The 19365-nt window shown below is 48.7% G+C and overlaps 1 protein-coding gene across 4 annotated transcripts in view; it reads right to left on the bottom strand.

Annotated features, from left to right (window-relative positions):
- Nucleotides 1-19365, bottom strand: part of RRBP1 (ribosome binding protein 1) — a 181532-nt gene that overhangs the window by 43025 nt on the left and 119142 nt on the right. For all 4 annotated transcript variants that reach the window (XM_075339404.1, XM_075339405.1, XM_075339406.1 and 1 more), the window contains exons 15-18: nt 16764-16853; nt 12909-13001; nt 4786-4857; nt 3414-3509 (exon numbers count right to left, since the gene is read on the bottom strand). In XM_075339404.1, coding sequence (XP_075195519.1) covers nt 3414-3509; nt 4786-4857; nt 12909-13001; nt 16764-16853 — 351 coding nt within the window. The remainder of the gene's footprint in view (nt 1-3413; nt 3510-4785; nt 4858-12908; nt 13002-16763; nt 16854-19365) is intronic.

Genomic DNA, 19365 nt, shown 5'->3' with positions numbered 1-19365 from the left:
CGCGGCCGACAAACAGGCACGGTCGGCGCGGTAGTCCCGGCCGTCCTAAAAATACAGCAGCCGCTGCAGTGTCAGTGACACGAACGCTCCATACACCGTCCCCAAGGGGACACAGAGTACCTTTTGGATGCAGGGCCTGTCCCTGATGATATTAAGTCTCCTGTCCGGCAGATCCCCACAGGGGCTGCGGAGGGAGCCCGGTCCCAGTGCCTGGATGACCGGTTAGGATCCCACTTCTCCCAGAGCCTCTAAGGGATGGGGAAGGAAAACGGCATGTGGCTCCAGCCTCTGTACCCGCAATGGGTACCTCAACCTTAACAGCACCGCCGACTTAGTGGGGTGAGAAGGGAGCATGCCGGGGGCCCTGGGGCCCTCTTTTCTTCCATCCGATATAATCAGCAGCTGCTGCTGACTAAAATGTGGAGCTTGAGTGAATGTGTGCCTCCTTCAACACAAAGCACAAAACTGAGGAGCCCGTGATGCACGGGAGGGTGTATAGGCAGAGGGGAGGGGTTACACTTTTTAAAGTGTAATACTTTGTGTGGCCTCCGGAGGCAGAAGCTATACACCCCAATTGTCTGGGTCTCCCAATGGAGCGACAAAGAAAGGATAAAAATCAAATTTGAATATCAAGATTTTCTATATATGCAATAGCGTTATCATTTACAATATAGAAATCCTTCTTATCACCATGGTAGGATCTCAGGGGGCACTCCTCAACAACTGCTCCACAGTCACAGGTCGGAGAGTCATATTTTCCCCACTTATACATAAAATCTGCACAGACGCCAAAGTTTGTTCTGATACGATTTAGAGTAACCCATGTTTTCCTTGGTAGATTGAAGCCTGGTGGAGGGTTTTGTAAATTAGGGAACATTTGGGGATCACCTTCTACTACACTGACCCAAAGTTCTCGCCATTTCTCCTCTAAATTGAAGTTTTGTTCATGCAAGGTGATTGCAGTTCGGATGGGTGGTGGATGTCTTGATTTCAATTGTTGTATTGTAACATCTCTGATATTTTGGTGTATTGGAAGTTTTTCATTATTCACTACTTTAGTGTACTCTTTAAGTAGGAGCTTTTGTCTTCTTAGATTTGCGGGTGCGATATGACCCAGCACAGGTAACCAGTGAACAGGTGTAGGTCTAATAGCACCAGATATTATACGCAAAGAGTTGTTCAGCTGAGTGTCAATTAAGTTTACATGACAGCTATTTAACCATGCTGGAGCACAGTATTCTGCGGCAGAGTACACCAGGGCAAGAGTAGATGTTCTCAAAACAGATGTTGCCGAGCCCCAGGAGGATCCACAAAGTTTCTGAATAATATTATTACGTGCTTTCAGTTTCTGCGCCAATTTATCCAGATGGGATTTAAAAGTTAGACTTCTATCAAGGGTTACACCTAAGTACTTAGGATTGAAATTGTGTTTAACAGATTGGCCTTCAAATTGTACTTTAAGTTCAGTCTTGGCACTTGCATTGTGTAAATGAAAGCAACAAACTTCCGTTTTTGATGGGTTAGGTTTTAATCTCCATTGTTGGAAGTACTTTCCCATTACACTAAGATCTTTTGTAAGAACGTCCTCTGCTTCTTCCATTGTTTTGCTTACCATAGCAAGTGCCCAGTCATCGGCATATCCAAATTTCCGTGACACTGTTTTAGGAATATCAGCTAGGTACAGGGCAAACAGGAGAGGTGCCAGCACTGATCCCTGGGCCAGTCCGTTGTTTAAAGATTTCTTACAACTGGTTGAATCGCCCATAATAAGATGAAAAGTTCGATTTGCAATCATATTGTTCAAGAGGTACATCATTTTCTTACATGGAATCACCTTCAGAAATTTATATAAAAGTCCTTCCCTCCACACAGTATCATATGCAGCAGAGAGATCGATAAACGCCACTGAAACTTTCTTGTTCTTCTGGAATTCAGCTTCAATGAGAGTTGTCAAAGCTAAGACTTGGTCACTACAGTTTCGAGCAGGTCTGAAGCCGGCTTGCTCTATAGGTATTGAGTCGAAAATCTTTAGACTGATCTTGTTATATATTAAGCATTCTAAGAGCTTATATAAGCAACTCAACAAGGCAATGGGTCTATAGCTTGATGGATTATCTTCAGGCTTCCCAGGTTTTAACAATGCAATTATTTTGGCATGTTTTAATTTACTAGGGACTTGAGCATTCTCCATAATATCTGAGAAGAACTTTGCCATCCATTTTTTTGCATAAGGTCCACAGTTTTTGAGAAATTCAGGATGGATCCCATCAGAGCCGGGAGCTTTGTTAATTTTAGTTTCAGCAAGGGCAATTTCAATGTCACAGGTTGTAAAAGCACGTGAGTATTGTTCAGATGGTGCCACTGATGATTTTAGTAGCTTAAACTTACTTTTAACTTCTATGGTGTGAGCTCAGTCTTTTGGGCTTCTTGATATGTTCAAAATATGTGCTGCAATTTGATTTGAAGTTATAGAATTCGTTTTGTGCTTTACGATTTCCTTCTACATTATCTAACTAACATTATCGCTACGGCAGATTAACACGCACTTAACTGCCCTGCGACGTCGCTCTGGCCGGCGACCCGCCTCCTTCCTAAGGGGGCGGGTCGTGCAGCGTCACACGGCAGGCGGCCAATAGAAGTGGAGGGGTGGAGATTAGCGGGACGTAAACATCCCGCCCACCTCCTTCCTTCCGCATAGCCGGTGGAAGCAGGTAAGGAGATGTTCCTCGCTCCTGCGGCTTCATACACAGCGATGTGTGCTGCCGCAGGAACGAGGAACAACATCGTACCTGTCGCTGCAGCGAAATTATGAAAATGACCGACACTGCACAGATCACTGATTTACGACGCTTTTGCGATCGTTTATCGGTGCATCTAGGCTTTACACGTTGCGATGTCGTTACTGGCACCGGATGTGCGTCACTTTCGATTTGACCCCGACGACATTGCAGTAGCGATGTTGCAACGTGCAAAGTACCCCTTAGATAAAAGTAAAACTATACATGTTTGGTATCTACAAACTTTCACTGACCTGGGGAATTCATTACCAAGTCAATTTTAACATAGGATGAACACGGTAAATTAAAAAAAAAAAAAAAAAAAATAACAGTACGATTGCACTTTTTTTGCAATTTCACCGAGCTTGGAATTTTTTCCCGTTTTCCAGTACATTGTGGGGCAGAATGAATAGTGTCGTTCAAAAGTACAAGTCGTCCTGCAAAAACCAAGCCCTTATATGGCTATACTGATGGAAAAATACAAAGAAAAAGTTATGGTACTTAGAAAAAGGGGAGGAAAAAAATATTAAAAATGGGGGAAAAAAGGAAAAAAAAAAAAAAAAAAAAAAAAAAAAAATCACCCGGGCGTGAAGAGGTTAACAAGAAACAGCGTGTAGACATAAGTTGGACACTTACACTCTCCACCTCTTTAGAGTACGTCTGGCACTCTGTGCTGGATGTATTCATCTGTGTTTCCAGCTGCGCCTCCATAAGAGCAATGCACTCCTTCAGCTAAAAGACAAACTGTATGTCACTGGGAGCAATGCAAAAAGAATCCACACTGTGCATCACTGGTATTTAATTAGATTGTTAAGACCCCAATTGTCATGCTGTACAATGGGCTAGTAAGACGTAGTACAGTGTATTCCCCACTAGGCGGCAGCAGAGTAGTGGAGAGACAAAGTAAGACTGTAGTGGAGAGACAAAGGCAGCTGAAGTACAGCAGAGTAACTTCAGCAGGCAATTAACAGGTGAACCACCAGGGGGCAATAGAGTAGTCAAACAGTCAGAGTCTAGCCAGAAAAGTCAAGTCACTGCAAAGGGAGGATCAATATCAAAGTCAGAAAACAGAACCGAGTCAGAAGCCAGGAGATCAGGTATGCAGAGGGAAACACAAACAACAGACAGGAGAGGAAAGTCAGGGACCGGGACAGGCAGACGAACGGGGGAGGGTACAAGTCAGGACACAGTAGCAGGGAGGCAGGACAGATCAGGAACTCTCACCAGAGCCAGTATACAAGCTGCAAGGCAGAAATATCACTGGCACTGACACATAGGTAGAGAGGCAATATATAGCGTCCTGGGATCCAGAACGAGGCAAGGGAAGTTAACCCCTGATATGACCAGGCCAGAGCTGGGTGTAACCAGCAGCAGGGAAAAGCCGGCCTGGATCATGACAGCAATACATTAGTTTAAAATCCACTGGTCGGGATATGTGAATGAGGGATTTCAAGGACAGTAATGTGTTTTTTTCTATATATGGTGGATTACAGAGACTGGTTTGTGCCAGCATAATTCAGTGCAGGGTGGTTAAAGGGCTCCAGAACGTAAATATTAATGACCTGTGTCTGGCTGTACAGTCTGGATACAGCATAGCTCCGTACGCTCTGTAAGTGACCTTTATTGGTTTGCTGCAGTTCAATAGATACTATTCACTTTAATAGTAGTTAAACAGCCGTCCCTGAGAATGGCCATTACACCGCGTAGTATGAAGCTGTGCTGTTCCAGCTCTGTACACTGAGAATATTTGGCTACAGCCGGAACTGAAAGCAGTTGATAGGTGCAAGTGCTGGATGTCAGATTGCCACATGCACCCGCTTTAAAGCATTATCTATACTGCGCCTGTACACAGTTACCATAGGTTTTCTATGCATTACATGTGCACAATATTTAAGTAAAATAACAATATTCACATCCAGTCACAGATAAAATAAGCAGAATGTCTGCAGAATGATGTGACGACATCCAGGGCTTGGTGTTGCTTGTTTGCACCATTCACCCGTCATACCTGGTCCGTACTTTGCACTTCTGATTTCAGTCTTTCTAAAGATTCTTCTAAAGATTTTACTTGAATTTGTGACTGTAAAAAAAAAAAAAAAAAAGAAAAAAAAAGTGTAAGGAGGACCCGTCTCTAATACACTGTGGTGACATTTCTAGGCTTTAATGACTTATAGTGTTAAATCTATTCATTAAATAAAACATCACAGTAACAATCAGAAAATGCAGGAAATTACAACAGCCTTTTTGTTACTTTGCTAATACAGGATAGCCAATGTGATTGCACAAACACACTGTCATGTATTAGCAAACAACATTGCATAATATTTGCAGCCTATATTAAAAAAAAATATGTTTGCAATATATCTTGTCAGAGAAATATGTTTCTCCACTTAAGAGCCACTTTTTCCACTCCCCCACTGAAATCATCATTTACTCTGAAAAAGAAGGGAATTTTGTTACTTACCGTAAATTCCTTTTCTTCTAGCTCTTATTGGGAGACCCAGACGATTGGGGTATAGCTACTGCCTCCGGAGGCCACACAAAGCACTACACTAAAAAGTGCAAGGCCCCTCCCCTTCTGGCTATACCCCCCCGTGGTATCACGGGTTCTCCAGTTTTAGTGCCAAAGCAAGAAGGAGGAAAGCCAATAACTGGTTTAAACAAATTAACTCCGAGTAACATCGGAGAACTGAAAAACCGTTCAACATGAACAACATGTGTACCCGCAAACAACAAAAACATCCCGAAGGACAACAGGGCGGGTGCTGGGTCTCCCAATAAGAGCTAGAAGAAAAGGAATTTACGGTAAGTAACAAAATTCCCTTCTTCTTCAGCGCTCTATTGGGAGACCCAGACGATTGGGACGTCCAAAAGCTGTCCCTGGGTGGGTAAAGAAATACCTCATGTTAGGGCTGCAAAACAGCCCTCCCCTACGGGGGTGTCACTGCCGCCTGCAGGACTCTTCTACCTAAGCTGGCATCCGCCGAAGCATAGGTATGCACCTGATAATGCTTGGTGAAAGTGTGCAGACTGGACCAGGTAGCTGCCTGGTACACTTGTTGAGCCGAAGCCTGGTGTCGTAATGCCCAGGACGCACCCACGGCTCTGGTTGAGTGGGCTTTTAGCCCTGAAGGAACCGGAAGCCCCGCAGAACGGTAGGCCTCTAGAATTGGTTCTTTGATCCATCGAGCCAGGGTGGCTTTAGAAGCCTGCAACCCCTTGCGCGGACCAGCGACAAGGACAAAAAGTGCATCGGAAGGGCGCATGGGCGCCGTGCGGGAAATGTAGAGTCTGAGTGCTCTCACCAGATCTAACAAACGTAAGTCCTTTTCATACCGGTGAACCGGATGAGGACAAAAGGAAGGCAAGGATATATCCTGATTAAGATGAAATGAGGATACGACCTTAGGGAGAAACTCCGGAATGGGGCGCAGCACTACCTTGTCCTGGTGGAACACCAGGAAGGGAGCCTTGGATGACAGAGCTGCCAGCTCAGACACTCGCCGAAGCGATGTGATCGCCACGAGAAACGCCACCTTCTGTGACAGGCGAGAAAGGAAACTTCCTTCAGAGGCTCGAAAGGCGGCTTCTGGAGAGCAACTAATACCCTGTTGAGATCCCATGGATCTAACGGCCGCTTGTACGGGGGTACGACATGACAGACCCCCTGTAGGGACGTGCACACCTTAGAAAGACGTGCTAGACGCTTCTGAAAAAACACGGATAGTGCCGAGACTTCCCCCTTAAGGAAGCCGAGCGACAAGCCCTTTTCTAACCCCGATTGCAGGAAGGAAAGAAAAGTAGGCAATGCAAATGGCCAGGGAGACACTCCCTGAGCCGAGCACCAGGTTAAGAAAATCTTCCACGATCTGTGGTAGATCTTAGCAGAGGTGGACTTCCTAGCCTGTTTCATGGTGGCAACGACCCCTTGGGATAATCCTGAAGACGCTAGGATCCAGGACTCAATGGCCACACAGTCAGGTTCAGGGCCGCAGAATTCCGATGGAAAAACGGCCCTTGGGACAGTAAGTCTGGCCAGCCTGGTAGTGACCACGGTCGGCCGACCGTGAGATGCCCCAGATCCGGGTACCACGATCTCCTCGGCCAGTCTGGGGCGACGAGTATGACGCGGCTGCAATCGGATCTGATTTTTTGCGCAGTACTCTGGGCAAGAGTGCCAGAGGTGGAAACACATATGTGAGCCGGAACTGCGACCAATCTTGCACTAAGGCGTCTGCCGCCAGAGCTCTGTGATCGCGCGATCGTGCCATAAATGCCGGGACCTTGTTGTTGTGCCGAGACGCCATTAGGTCGACGTCCGGCACCCCCCAGCGGCGACAGATTTCCTGAAACACGTCCGGGTGAAGGGACCATTCCCCTGCGTCCATACCCTGGCGACTGAGGAAGTCTGCTTCCCAGTTTTCTACGCCCGGGATGTGAACTGCGGATATGGTGGATGCTGTGTCCTCCACCCACATGAGGATTCGCCGGACTTCCTGGAAGGCTTGCCGACTGCGCGTCCCTCCTTGGTGGTTGATGTATGCCACCGCTGTGGAGTTGTCCGACTGGATTCGGATCTGCTCTCTTTCTAGCCACTGCTGGAAAGCTAGTAGGGTAAGATACCCTGCCCCGATTTCCAGAACATTGATCTGAAGGGTGGACTCCTGCTGAGTCCACGTCCCCTGAGCCCTGTGGCGGAGACAAACTGCTCCCCACCCTGACAGACTCGTATCTGTCGTGACCACTGCCCAGGATGGGGGTAGGAAGGATCTTCACTGTGACAATGAGGTGGGAATAAGCCACCATTGCAGAGAGTCCTTGGCCGTCTGGGAAAGGGAGACTTTCCTGTCCAGGGAGGTTGACTGCCCGTCCCATTGGCGGAGAATGTCCCCTTGCAGTTGGCGCAGATGAAACTGCGCAAAGGGAACTGCCTCCATGGCTGCTACCATCTTCCCTAGGAAGTGCATGAGGCGCCTTAAGGGGTGCGACTGGCCTTGAAGGAAAGACTGCACCTCTGTTTGCAGTGAACGCTGCTTGTTCAGCGGAAGCTTCACTATCGCTGATAGAGTGTGAACTCCATGCCGAGATACGTTAGTGATTGAGTCGGTGACCGATTTGACCTTGCCAAATTGATGATCCACCCGAAAGTCTGGAGAGTCTCCAGCGTAACATTCAGGCTGCGTTGTCATGCCTCGAGGGAGGGTGCTTTGACGAGTAGATCGTCCAAGTAAGGGATCACCGGGTGTCCCTGAGAGTGCAAGACTGCTACCACTGCTGCCATGACCTTGGTGAACACCCGTGGGGCTGTCGCCAGACCGAATGGCAGAGCTACGAACTGAAGATGGTCGTCTCCTATCACAAAACGTAGAAAACGTTGGTGCTCCGTAGCAATTGGCACGTGGAGATAGGCATCTTTGATGTCTGTTGAGGCAAGGAAGTCTCCTCGAGACATTGAGGTAATGACGGATCGGAGGGATTCCATCCGGAACCGCCTGGCGTTCGCATGCTTATTGAGCAGTTTTAGGTCCAGAACAGGACGGAAGGAGCCGTCCTTTTTTGGAGCCACAAAGAGATTGGAGTACAAACCCTCGCCCTCGTTCCTGAGGGGGGACAGGGATCACCACTCCTTCTGCTCTTAGAGCGTCCACCGCCTGCAGCAGGGCATCTGCTCGGTGGGGAGGTGGGGCCGTTCTGAAGAATGGAGTCGGAGGACGAGAACAGAACACTGTCCTGTGCACGTGAGCACAATGTCCGTCACCCACCGGTCTGTGACCTGTGGCAGCTAAATGTCGCCAAAGGCGGGGGAGTCTGCCATCAACCGCGGATGCGGAGAGAGAGAGAGAGCTGAGAGTCATGAGGAGACCGCCTTGGTAGCGGTTCCTCCGGCTGCCTTCCTTGGGCGTGATTGAGCCCGGCCGGAATCTGAGCCCGTCTGAGGTTTTGTAGCCCTTTTGCACGAGGACAATTGGGACCTGCCCGAGCTTGGGAAGGACCGAAACCTCGACTGTACTTTTAGGACAGCATTAATAGGGTAAGTCGCAGTGCAGACATTGCGGAGTTACGGACGCCTCTGCGGTACAGATGTACATGTGCTCAAGGCCAGCTGCGCAAGAACAGCTGAAAAGGTTAGGTTGCCTATACGGCTGTGAATGCCGGAGCAACCGACACGCCGATAGCCTCCTAGACAGATTTCAACCAGAGTCCATCTGTCTGTGAATGGCATCTTTAAGTGAAGCCCCATCTCCAGTGCAACTATGGCTCTAGACGCAAGCCTGGAGATTGGAGAATCCACCTTTGGACCCTGGGTCCAGCGCTTGACCACGTCAGGGGAAAAGGGATAACGTGTATCTTAAAAACATTTGGAGAAGACGCTTATCTGGTAAGCGTGGTGTTTCTGGACTGCTTCTCTGAAGTCAGCGTGGCCAGAAAAATACTCAATATCCGTTTGAGATACTGAAAAGGGACTTCTCCTGCTGTGAAGCTGACTCCTCCACTGGGGGAGCTGAGGGAGAAAGATCCAACCTTCCATTGATGGACGCTATAGGATCATTCCGTATGGCGTTACCATCCGGTGTATCCGGATTGATAGCGATGTCAGGATCAAAGTCCTGGAGAGCTGCCTTATCATACAGAGAGTCCTCCTGGGACCCCCCCGTTCCAAATGAGGTTGGTCAGGAAGATTGCCCATGGCCTGTCTGGACTGCAAGTCTCTATCTTATGACAATATATCTGTCGAAACTGCAACTCCGTCCCTGTCCTTGGACAGGGATGACAGGTGGTTTCTTTGGCCACGACTAGTAGAGACCCCGGCAGACGAAGTGCTAGAGACCCCGGCAGACGAAGTGCTACAGGGGAGCATGCACACAATGGGACGGTGTCATGAACAGCATCCCATGTAGTAAAAACAGCACTGAAAATCTGTGTTGCTTTTTTGCCGCTGCCGACTAGCCATCTAGAAGTATATAGCCAAGATTGGTGACCGTACAGTGCAATGTATAGCATACAAGCATAAAGTACAAATGAACACTGCAGCACAAGCAATACAAGCAGCATAGAAGCCTGTGCCCTGGCACCTCTGCTCTTCTGCTGCTGTAGACTAGTCATCTAGGGGAATATAGCCCAGAAGAGTGACCATACAGTGCAATGTATAGCATACAAGCACAAGTACAAATGCACACTGCAGCCCATGCAATACAAGCAGCATAGAAAAAAACCTGTGCCCCAGCACCCTTGGTTTTCTGCTGCTGTAGTCTAGCCATTCCAGGAGAATATAGCTAAGACTAGCGACTGTACAGTGCAGTGTATAGCATACAAGCATAAACACAAATGAACACTTCAGTACGTGCAATACAAGCAGCCTAGAAAGCCTGTGCCTTAGCACACCTGCTTTCCTGCTGCTGATGTGTCGCTCTCCAAGCGGGCATATAGCGACCTATGCAGTTAAAATACACATGTACACACTGCAGTATATATTGGGGTCAGCACTATGTGTGCCGCTTACCGCCCGCCTATAAGCGGGTGTATGGTCGCCACCGTCCTGCCTGGTTGCCGAAAGTCCGAGCTCGGACTGCAGTAATGGCTGCCGGCGTCTTCCCCAGCTCGTGTGAGGAGGGGCGGGCCGTGGGCGTGCCCCCAAGTCAGAGCGGGAATCCGGCGTCCGACAGTGTGCAGTGAGAGGGCTGGAGCATGTAAATACGGCTCCAGCCCTCGGCGCTGCTGATTGCTCAGCGTCTGTCCCCTTCCCTGAGTGACAGGGAGGGGGCGGGAACGAAGCGGCACTAGGCCGCAGAAGCCGGGGACTGGATTTATAAGCGCCGCCGCCGTAAAGGCGCGGTCGGCGCCCAGTCCCCGGCGAACTACAAGTCCCAGCCGCGCCGCCGCTCCCGGAGCGTCCGGCGCGGTAGTTCCCAATACACAAAGTCACTCAGCAAAGCTGCAGTGACTGTAACCCTTTACTGTCCCCGGCGCACTAGCACACCCAGCAAGTCTGGAGTGTGCTGTGCCTGTGTGTACGGGGACACAGAGTACCTGTAATGGTGCAGGGCCATGTCCCTGAACGGTACTCCAGCTCCGTATCCAGCAGGTTCAAATGGGTCTGTGGATGGAGCCCGGCGTCAGAGCTTTGAGGCCGGCAGGATCCCACTTCCTCAGAGCCCCCCAGGGGGATGTGGAAGGAAAGCAGCATGTGGGCTCCAGCCTCCGTACCAGCAATAGGTACCTCAACCTTACAACACCATCAACGGGTGAGAAGGGAGCATGCTGGGGGCCCTATATGGGCCCTCTTTTCTTCCATCCGAAATAGTCAGCAGCTACTGCTGACTAAAATCTGTGGAGCTATGCATGGATGTCTGACCTCCTTCGCACAAAGCTTGAAAACTGGAGAACCCGTGATACCACGGGGGGGTATAGCCAGAAGGGGAGGGGCCTTGCACTTTTTAGTGTAGTGCTTTGTGTGGCCTCCGGAGGCAGTAGCTATACCCCAATCGTCTGGGTCTCCCAATAGAGCGCTGAAGAAAATAACTGTTTTTGATCAAAGCAAGGTGGATCAGGGGCGTCCTAAAAGAAATATCAGGTTACAGCTGTTATTAAATGCTATGGCGGGAGAAGAGCAGAGAAGCATTCAACACCATGGTAGGCCAGGCAGATCGTGCTGCATCCTTCATCTATTGTATTTCCCTTCAGTGCTGGATTCATAGCTACACAGCTCAGTATTTCTGTATCATTTTCCCCGTGCTGCTAATGCTTGTGTGTCTATGTGCTACAGAGAAAGAATAACAATAATCCCTAATGTCTCTGTGTGCAGTATATAGAGACATCATAGCAGGCATTGTCCCCCGGAAGGAAGGAAGAAAAGAGATTGAAAGAAGGAGAGTACGAAAGACTGAACGACACCGAGCCAGAGGGAACGACACCGAGCCAGAGGGAACGACACCGAGCCAGAGGGAACGACACCGAGCCAGAGGGAACGACACCGAGCCAGAGGGAACGACACCGAGCCAGAGGGAACGACACCGAGCCAGAGGGAACGACACCGAGCCAGAGGGAACGACACCGAGCCAGAGGGAACGACACCGAGCCAGAGGGAACGACACCGAGCCAGAGGGAACGACACCGAGCCAGAGGGAACGACACCGAGCCAGAGGGAACGACACCGAGCCAGAGGGAACGACACCGAGCCAGAGGGAACGACACCGAGCCAGAGGGAACGAAACCGAGCCAGAGGGAACGACACCGAGCCAGAGGGAACGACACCGAGCCAGAGGGAACGACACCGAGCCAGAGGGAACGACACCGGGCCAGAGGGAACGACACCGGGCCAGAGGGAACGACACCGGGCCAGAGGGAACGACACCGGGCCAGAGGGAACGACACCGGGCCAGAGGGAACGACACCGAGCCAGAGGGAACGACACCGAGCCAGAGGGAACGACACCGAGCCAGAGGGAACGACACCGAGCCAGAGGGAACGACACCGAGCCAGAGGGAACGACACCGAGCCAGAGGGAACGACACCGAGCCAGAGGGAACGACACCGAGCCAGAGGGAACGACACCGAGCCAGAGGGAACGACACCGAGCCAGAGGGAACGACACCGAGCCAGAGGGAACGAAACCGAGCCAGAGGGAACGAAACCGAGCCAGAGGGAACGAAACCGAGCCAGAGGGAACGAAACCGAGCCAGAGGGAACGAAACCGAGCCAGAGGGAACGAAACCGAGCCAGAGGGAACGAAACCGAGCCAGAGGGAACGAAACCGAGCCAGAGGGAACGAAACCGAGCCAGAGGGAACGAAACCGAGCCAGAGGGAACGAAACCGAGCCAGAGGGAACGAAAGAGCTTGCATAGGGGAAATAATAACAAGACAGTGTTACTATTAGGGATGATCGAATACTTCGATTATTCGGCTTCGCGAATATTTTCCGAATACCTTGCCGCAATTCGCAAATATTCGATGCACTATGTAAGTCTATGTGAAACCCGAATAACAACTATTTGGTACTATTCGGGCTTCCCATAGACTTACATTGCGCAACATATAGTCGAATAGCGGCGAGGTATTCGGAACATATTCGCGAAGTCGAATATTTGAGGTATTCGATCATCCCTAGTTACTACTAATGCACACACACTTACTTTCTGGAGCTCTTCCTCGGATGCTTCTAGCTTGACTTTCCACACCTGCTCTTCCTCTTCAACGCTCTTTTGTAGATCTTTCAGCATTCCTTCCTGTCATTATTAAATCACAGCAGCCATTATAATAGTAGATCTAGCACCCTATAAAGTTACATGCAGTATACAAGGCAAGGCTTCTCAAAATGCGAGACACAGGTTCACATCTGTACCAGGAATTGGCAGCTCAATAGAAGCATTAAAACAAATGTATAAGGAGGTTCTCAGAAACTTTTTTGTGTCTTTAGCAACAACTGTTGGGGCTACTGGGCATCGCTAAATGACAATAGCCAGATGCACACTATGGGCACAAGTGAATGATTTTTGCTGTTACTTTATGCCCATTCCCCTGAGTAACCTGTTTCTTATAAATCTGCTACACGGTTCCAGAGACATGGGCCTTTTCATTCAGAGCTAATTTTCAGTTTTTGCCAAAAAGAGGCGTGATTTAAAAGGTAAAATTGCAGAGCAGCCTAAAGACACGCCCCAAGAGCCCTGCGAGACCCGCCCCCTCAGAGCATCAAAATTAGCACTAAATAATAAGGCCCATATCTATGGAACTATATGGTGGAACAAGAAAAAAACCCAGAACAACCAACCAAAACCTGGTCACTTTTGGCCTTGTGACAGACAATCTTTACACCAGTAATTTGTGCACCTAGCTGACGTATATCAAAACAACTCTGTGCCAGTGGCTCAATATGAGCCAGAAAAAAAAAAAGCAGGGAAGTGTAGAAGTAAATAAACTTCCCGGTATATATGACTGGTACTAATGGCAGCATTGCGGTTCTGTTACATGTCAGGGCTCTCCTCCAGCACGGGCTGGATCCCGGGTGTCCCGGTCTCCCATTCTGGGCCGGCCGCTGGATCTGCTGCTCAGCATGGACACCGTCCACGGCGCTCACATGATGTGCAGTTGCTTTCTTGTTTTGCAGCTGGGTCCAAGAAGGCTGCCACTGCACAACACCGGACAGAATGTTCACGCTCTGAAGCAAACTGCCAAGATCAGCCCAGTGCGCATGTCTGTGACGTGGCGGCACCTGATTTGTAGTGTGACGTCAGCAGGCCTGCTAATGTGGAGGCTCCGGATTGGCCCCCGGGTGACATCACAGCAGACTGGGGGTTGTGTTTGGGGCAGAGCTAACTTTATTTAAGCCATCCAATGGCACACCCATTTGGGGTTTGTAAGTGTGGGTGACTGGCAGCATGCCGATATTGCACCCTGAAGCACTTACCATCTTAGTGTTCAGTCCACTGCATCTAGACTGTAAACTGTTCTGTAGCCATTACCATCATAGCCTCGGTCTATGTAAGGCTGCTCCAGCAGGTGCTGTGCTCGTAGTGGCCTGGGTTCTGTGAGAGAGCAACTCCACACCCTAGGTAGGCCACTTAGGCAGGCAGGTGCCGTATATGCTGTAGCCTGGGATGGTGTGAGGCTGCTCCATGCCCTAGTTAGGCTACCTAGGAAGGTACTGTGCTCAGTATGTCCCGGATCTGTGTGAGGGCTACTCCACGTTTTAGATGGGTCACATAGGCAGGTCCTGTTTATGTAAAGTCTATACAAGTTACAGCGAATATACCCTCATTTGCATAACCTCTGAGAAGTCATCACTGGTTTTTGAGATTTTATTTTACATCCCTGTGTGACGCAACATACGGGTGTTTGCTTTTAACACCTTCCATTTAAGTTGTTGCGTTTGCCTTGCCCTCTGGATTATTTATTTGCGGAGTACCATCGCCGCATAGAGGACCCCGGGTTACGTTTGAAACCTATTTTCCCTTTCAAACTGCCAACCCCCATAACAGGTTCTGACTGCTGGGATGTACTTTATGCTCCTGTGAAGGATGTAGTACTGCTGGGGGGATACTTTGTGATGCAAGAGGTGCAATGTGGATACTTTACACTGCTTTGTGTTATGGGCTTATTACACTGCTTTGTGTTGTGGGCTTATTACACTGCTTTGTGTTGTGGGCTTATTACACTGCTTTGTGTTGTGGGCTTATTACACTGCTTTGTGTTGTGGGCTTATTACACTGCTTTGTGTTGTGGGCTTATTACACTGCTTTGTGTTGTGGGCTTATTACACTGCTTTGTGTTGTGGGCTTATTACACTGCTTTGTGTTGTGGGCTTATTACACTGCTTTGTGTTGTGGGCTTATTACACTGCTTTGTGTTGTGGGCTTATTACACTGCTTTGTGTTGTGGGCTTATTACACTGCTTTGTGTTGTGGGCTTATTACACTGCTTTGTGTTGTGGGCTTATTACACTGCTTTGTGTTGTGGGCTTATTACACTGCTTTGTGTTGTGGGCTTATTACACTGCTTTGTGTTGTGGGCTTATTACACTGCTTTGTGTTGTGGGCTTATTACACTGCTTTGTGTTGTGGGCTTATTACACTGCTTTGTGTTGTGGGCTTATTACACTGCTTTGTGTTGTGGGCTTATTACACTGCTTTGTGTTGTGGGCTTATTACACTGCTTTGTGTTATGGGCTTATTACACTGCTTTGTGTTATGGGCTTATTACACTGCTTTGTGTTGTGGGCTTATTACACTGCTTTGTGTTGTGGGCTTATTACACTGCTTTGTGTTATGGGCTTATTACATTGCTTTGTGTTATGGGCTTATTACACTGCTTTGTGTTATGGGCTTATTACACTGCTTTGTGTTGTGGGCTTATTACACTGCTTTGTGTTATGGGCTTATTACACTGCTTTGTGTTATGGGCTTATTACACTGCTTTGACAGTGACTGAACTGATGAGCAGGGCCGAACCAAAAGACAGAAATGAATTCCGCTCAATATTAATATAAAATAAGTTATAACTAATACAATATTAACATATATCACTTAATATTGAGCAGAATTACATATGCTGACTTCCCCCTTTATACAGTATGACCCCCACATATTTACAGATCATGATTATTAATTTTATACATCGGACTTTTCTAAACATGGCAATGACGTGTATTTTGTGATCTTTATTTTTTACTTTTAGTTTTCACTCTTCTTCCTTAGGGGACTTGAAGCTGCGATGGATTGATCACAGGGGTATATACAGCAGTGCCATAGCATTGCTGTACATATTGAAAATCTCTGTCTTTTTTTAAAGCCCAGCCACAGGCAGGGTTTCAGCGCTGCTATGACAAGCATGGAGGTCTTCAGCAGACCCCCTGCTGTCACAGCAACCCAGGGGTGTGCCAATCAGCGCTTAGAATGGCACACCCCTATAATGGTGCATTAACATGAATTGGCTGCAGAGGCGGAGTACAAACATTTTTAGAAACCTAAAACAATTCAGTTAATGTCAGGGATTGGAGCGAATTCTGAATCTGGCCATCATGGCAGGGTATTGGATCTAAATGACAACGCACAATGTCAAGAGGAATGCAAAAGTATGTTACGGGGTAGGAATGACTCACTAACGTCATGAGGAAAGGCATTATTAATGGGTTAAAAGTAGTGATTAATAAACCTATTTGAAGGTCCCTGGTTCAGTGGTAGTCCATGACACTGAACCAGAGCACTGAGAACCTTCTACCTGCCAGTGTCCTTGGCACGTCTTTTAATTAGTAGGGCCCACAACATGCATCGTGCCACACCATCATAGGCCTACTAATCAGAAGAGGTGCTGAGAATGGCGCCAAGTAGTAGGATATTTGCAGTGTCCTAGTCCAGCTGTCCCGGAGTATCTGTGTGGTACACTGTATGAGGGTCCTGTTAATTGTTTTGCTGGTTGGTAGTGATTAAACCATTTGTCCTATCAGAAATACGGTATATGTTAAAGAGAGAAAAGCAATAAAGATGGCTTCTCACCGTTTCACCGAGAATAGTCCTATATTGTTCACATTCTGCCTGCAACGAGACCTGGGCTTCTTCTGCTTCTTTTAATTTCAGTATTGAATCCTAAACAGTAAAAAAATAATTTGTGTTACAATAATTAATCTCTACACATAAAACATTCCATTAGTAAATTCTATGCATATGGCGCCACCTGCTGTTTGAAAAGGAGATGACTTTTTAGGCCCGTTTCACACATCCAGCATGTCACCGGATCCGGCACGCATGCAGTACAATACATTCATTTACAGTGGAAGCGCGACACCATGGGGACAAATGTGGTTGTGACAACCGCATGGTGTCGCGCTTCCACTGTAAATGACTGTACTGTACTGCATGCGTGCCGGATCCGGCAAAATGCCGAATGTGTGAAACGGGCCTTAGGCCCCCTTCACACGTCCGTGATACACGTGCGTGTTTGGTCCGTTTCCGTATATACCGGAGACACGGCCAAACGTGCACCAATGTTAATCTATGATTGTGGTCACACGTCCGTTATTTCATTATGTCCGTGTGTGCGTGTCCGTGATCCGTATGTGTATGCGTTTTGCACGGATGCATGTCCGTTATCTGCACGGAGCACGCACACGTGGACACAATGAAAGTCTATGGGTATGTGCACACACGTTAGTAAACACGTATGCATCTACCTATAGTCCGTGTCCGTTTGGTGTTTTTATTTCTAGTGATGTCGGCTATTCTTTCTATTTCTGTGTATGTCGGTCAATCTCCCTGAGTCCGTCGGTCAGTCTCTCTGTCTCTCTGTCGGTCTCTCTGTCTGTCTGTCCCTCTCTCACAGTCTGTCGGTCAGTTTCCCCCCCTCTCTCATACTTACCGTTCCCCGATCTCCGGCGCAGCGCTGCACGGCATTCACACTGCTGCGGCGGCTTTTACTATTTTGAAAAAGCCGGCCGCTCATTAAACAATCTCCTATTCCCTGCTTTCCCCGCCCACCGGCGCCTATGATTGGTTGCAGTGAGACACGCCCCCACGCTGAGTGACAGGTGTCACACTGCACCCAATCACAGCAGCCGGTGGGCGTGTCTATACTGTGCAGTAAAATAAATAAATAAATAATTAAAAAAAAAATGGCGTGCGGTCCCCCCCAATTTTAATGCCAGCCAGATAAAGCCATACGGCTGAAGGCTGGTATTCTCAGGATGGGGAGCCCCACGTTATGGGGAGCCCCCCACCCTAACAATATCAGTCAGCAGCCGCCCAGAATTGCCGCATACATTATATGCGACAGTTCTGGGGCTGTACCCGGCTCTTCCCGATTTACCCTGGTGCTTTGGCAAATCGGGGTAATAAGGAGTTATTGGCAGCCCATAGCTGCCAATAAGTCCTAGATTAATCATGTCAGGCGTCTATGAGACACCCTCCATGATTAATCTGTAAATTACAGTAAATAAACACACACACACACCAGAAAAAAGCCTTTATTAGAAATAAAAAACACACACATATACCCTGGTTCACCACTTTAATCAGCCCCAAAAAGCCCTCCATGTCCGGCGTACTCCAGGATGGTCCAGCGTCGCATCCAGCGCTGCTGCATGGAGGTGACCGGAGCTGCAGAATACACCGCCGCTCCGGTCACCTCCACACAGCTAATGAAGACAGCCGCGCGATCAGCTGAGCTGTCACTGAGGATACCCGCTGTCACTGGATCCAGCGGTGGCCGCGGGTAACCTCAGTGACAGCTCAGCTGATCGCCGGCTGTCTTCATTAGCTGCGTGGAGGTGATCGGAGCGGCGGTGTCTGCTGCAGCTCCTGTCACCTCCATGCAGCAGCGCTGGATGCGACGCTGGACCATCCTGGAGTACGCCGGACATGGAGGGCTTTTTCGGGGCTGATTAAAGTGGTGAACCAGGGTATATGTGTGTGTTTTTATTTCTAATAAAGGATTTTTTCTGGTGTGTGTGTGTTTATTTACTGTAATTTACAGAATAATCATGGAGGGTGTCTCATAGACGCCTGACATGATTAATCTAGGACTTATTGGCAGCTATGGGCTGCCAATAACTCCTTATTACCCCGATTTGCCAAAGCACCAGGGTAAATCGGGAAGAGCCGGGTACAGCCCCAGAACTGTCGCATATAATGTATGCGGCAATTCTGGGCGGCTGCTGACTGATATTGTTAGGGTGGGGGGCTCCCCATAACGTGGGGCTCCCCATCCTGAGAATACCAGCCTTTAGCCGTATGGCTTTATCTGGCTGGCATTAAAATTGGGGGGGACCGCACGCCATTTTTTTTTAATTATTTATTTATTTTACTGCACAGTATAGACACGCCCACCGGCTGCTGTGATTGGGTGCAGTGTGACACCTGTCACTCAGCGTGGGGGCGTGTCTCACTGCGACCAATCATAGGCGCCGGTGGGCGGGGAAAGCAGGGAATAGGAGATTGTTTAATGAGCGGCCGGCTTTTTCAAAATAGTAAAAGCCGCCGCAGCAGTGTGAATGCCGTGCAGCGCCGGGGATCGGTGAGTATGAGAGAGGGGGGGAAACTTCAGTTACTCGGGGGATTAGCGGTCACCGGTGATTCCTTCACAGGTGACCGCTAATCAGTACTC

This window comes from Anomaloglossus baeobatrachus, chromosome 3 (assembly GCF_048569485.1).
Source record: "Anomaloglossus baeobatrachus isolate aAnoBae1 chromosome 3, aAnoBae1.hap1, whole genome shotgun sequence".
Lineage (NCBI taxonomy): Eukaryota > Metazoa > Chordata > Amphibia > Anura > Aromobatidae > Anomaloglossus > Anomaloglossus baeobatrachus.
This window is presented reverse-complemented; position numbering and strand designations above follow the sequence as displayed.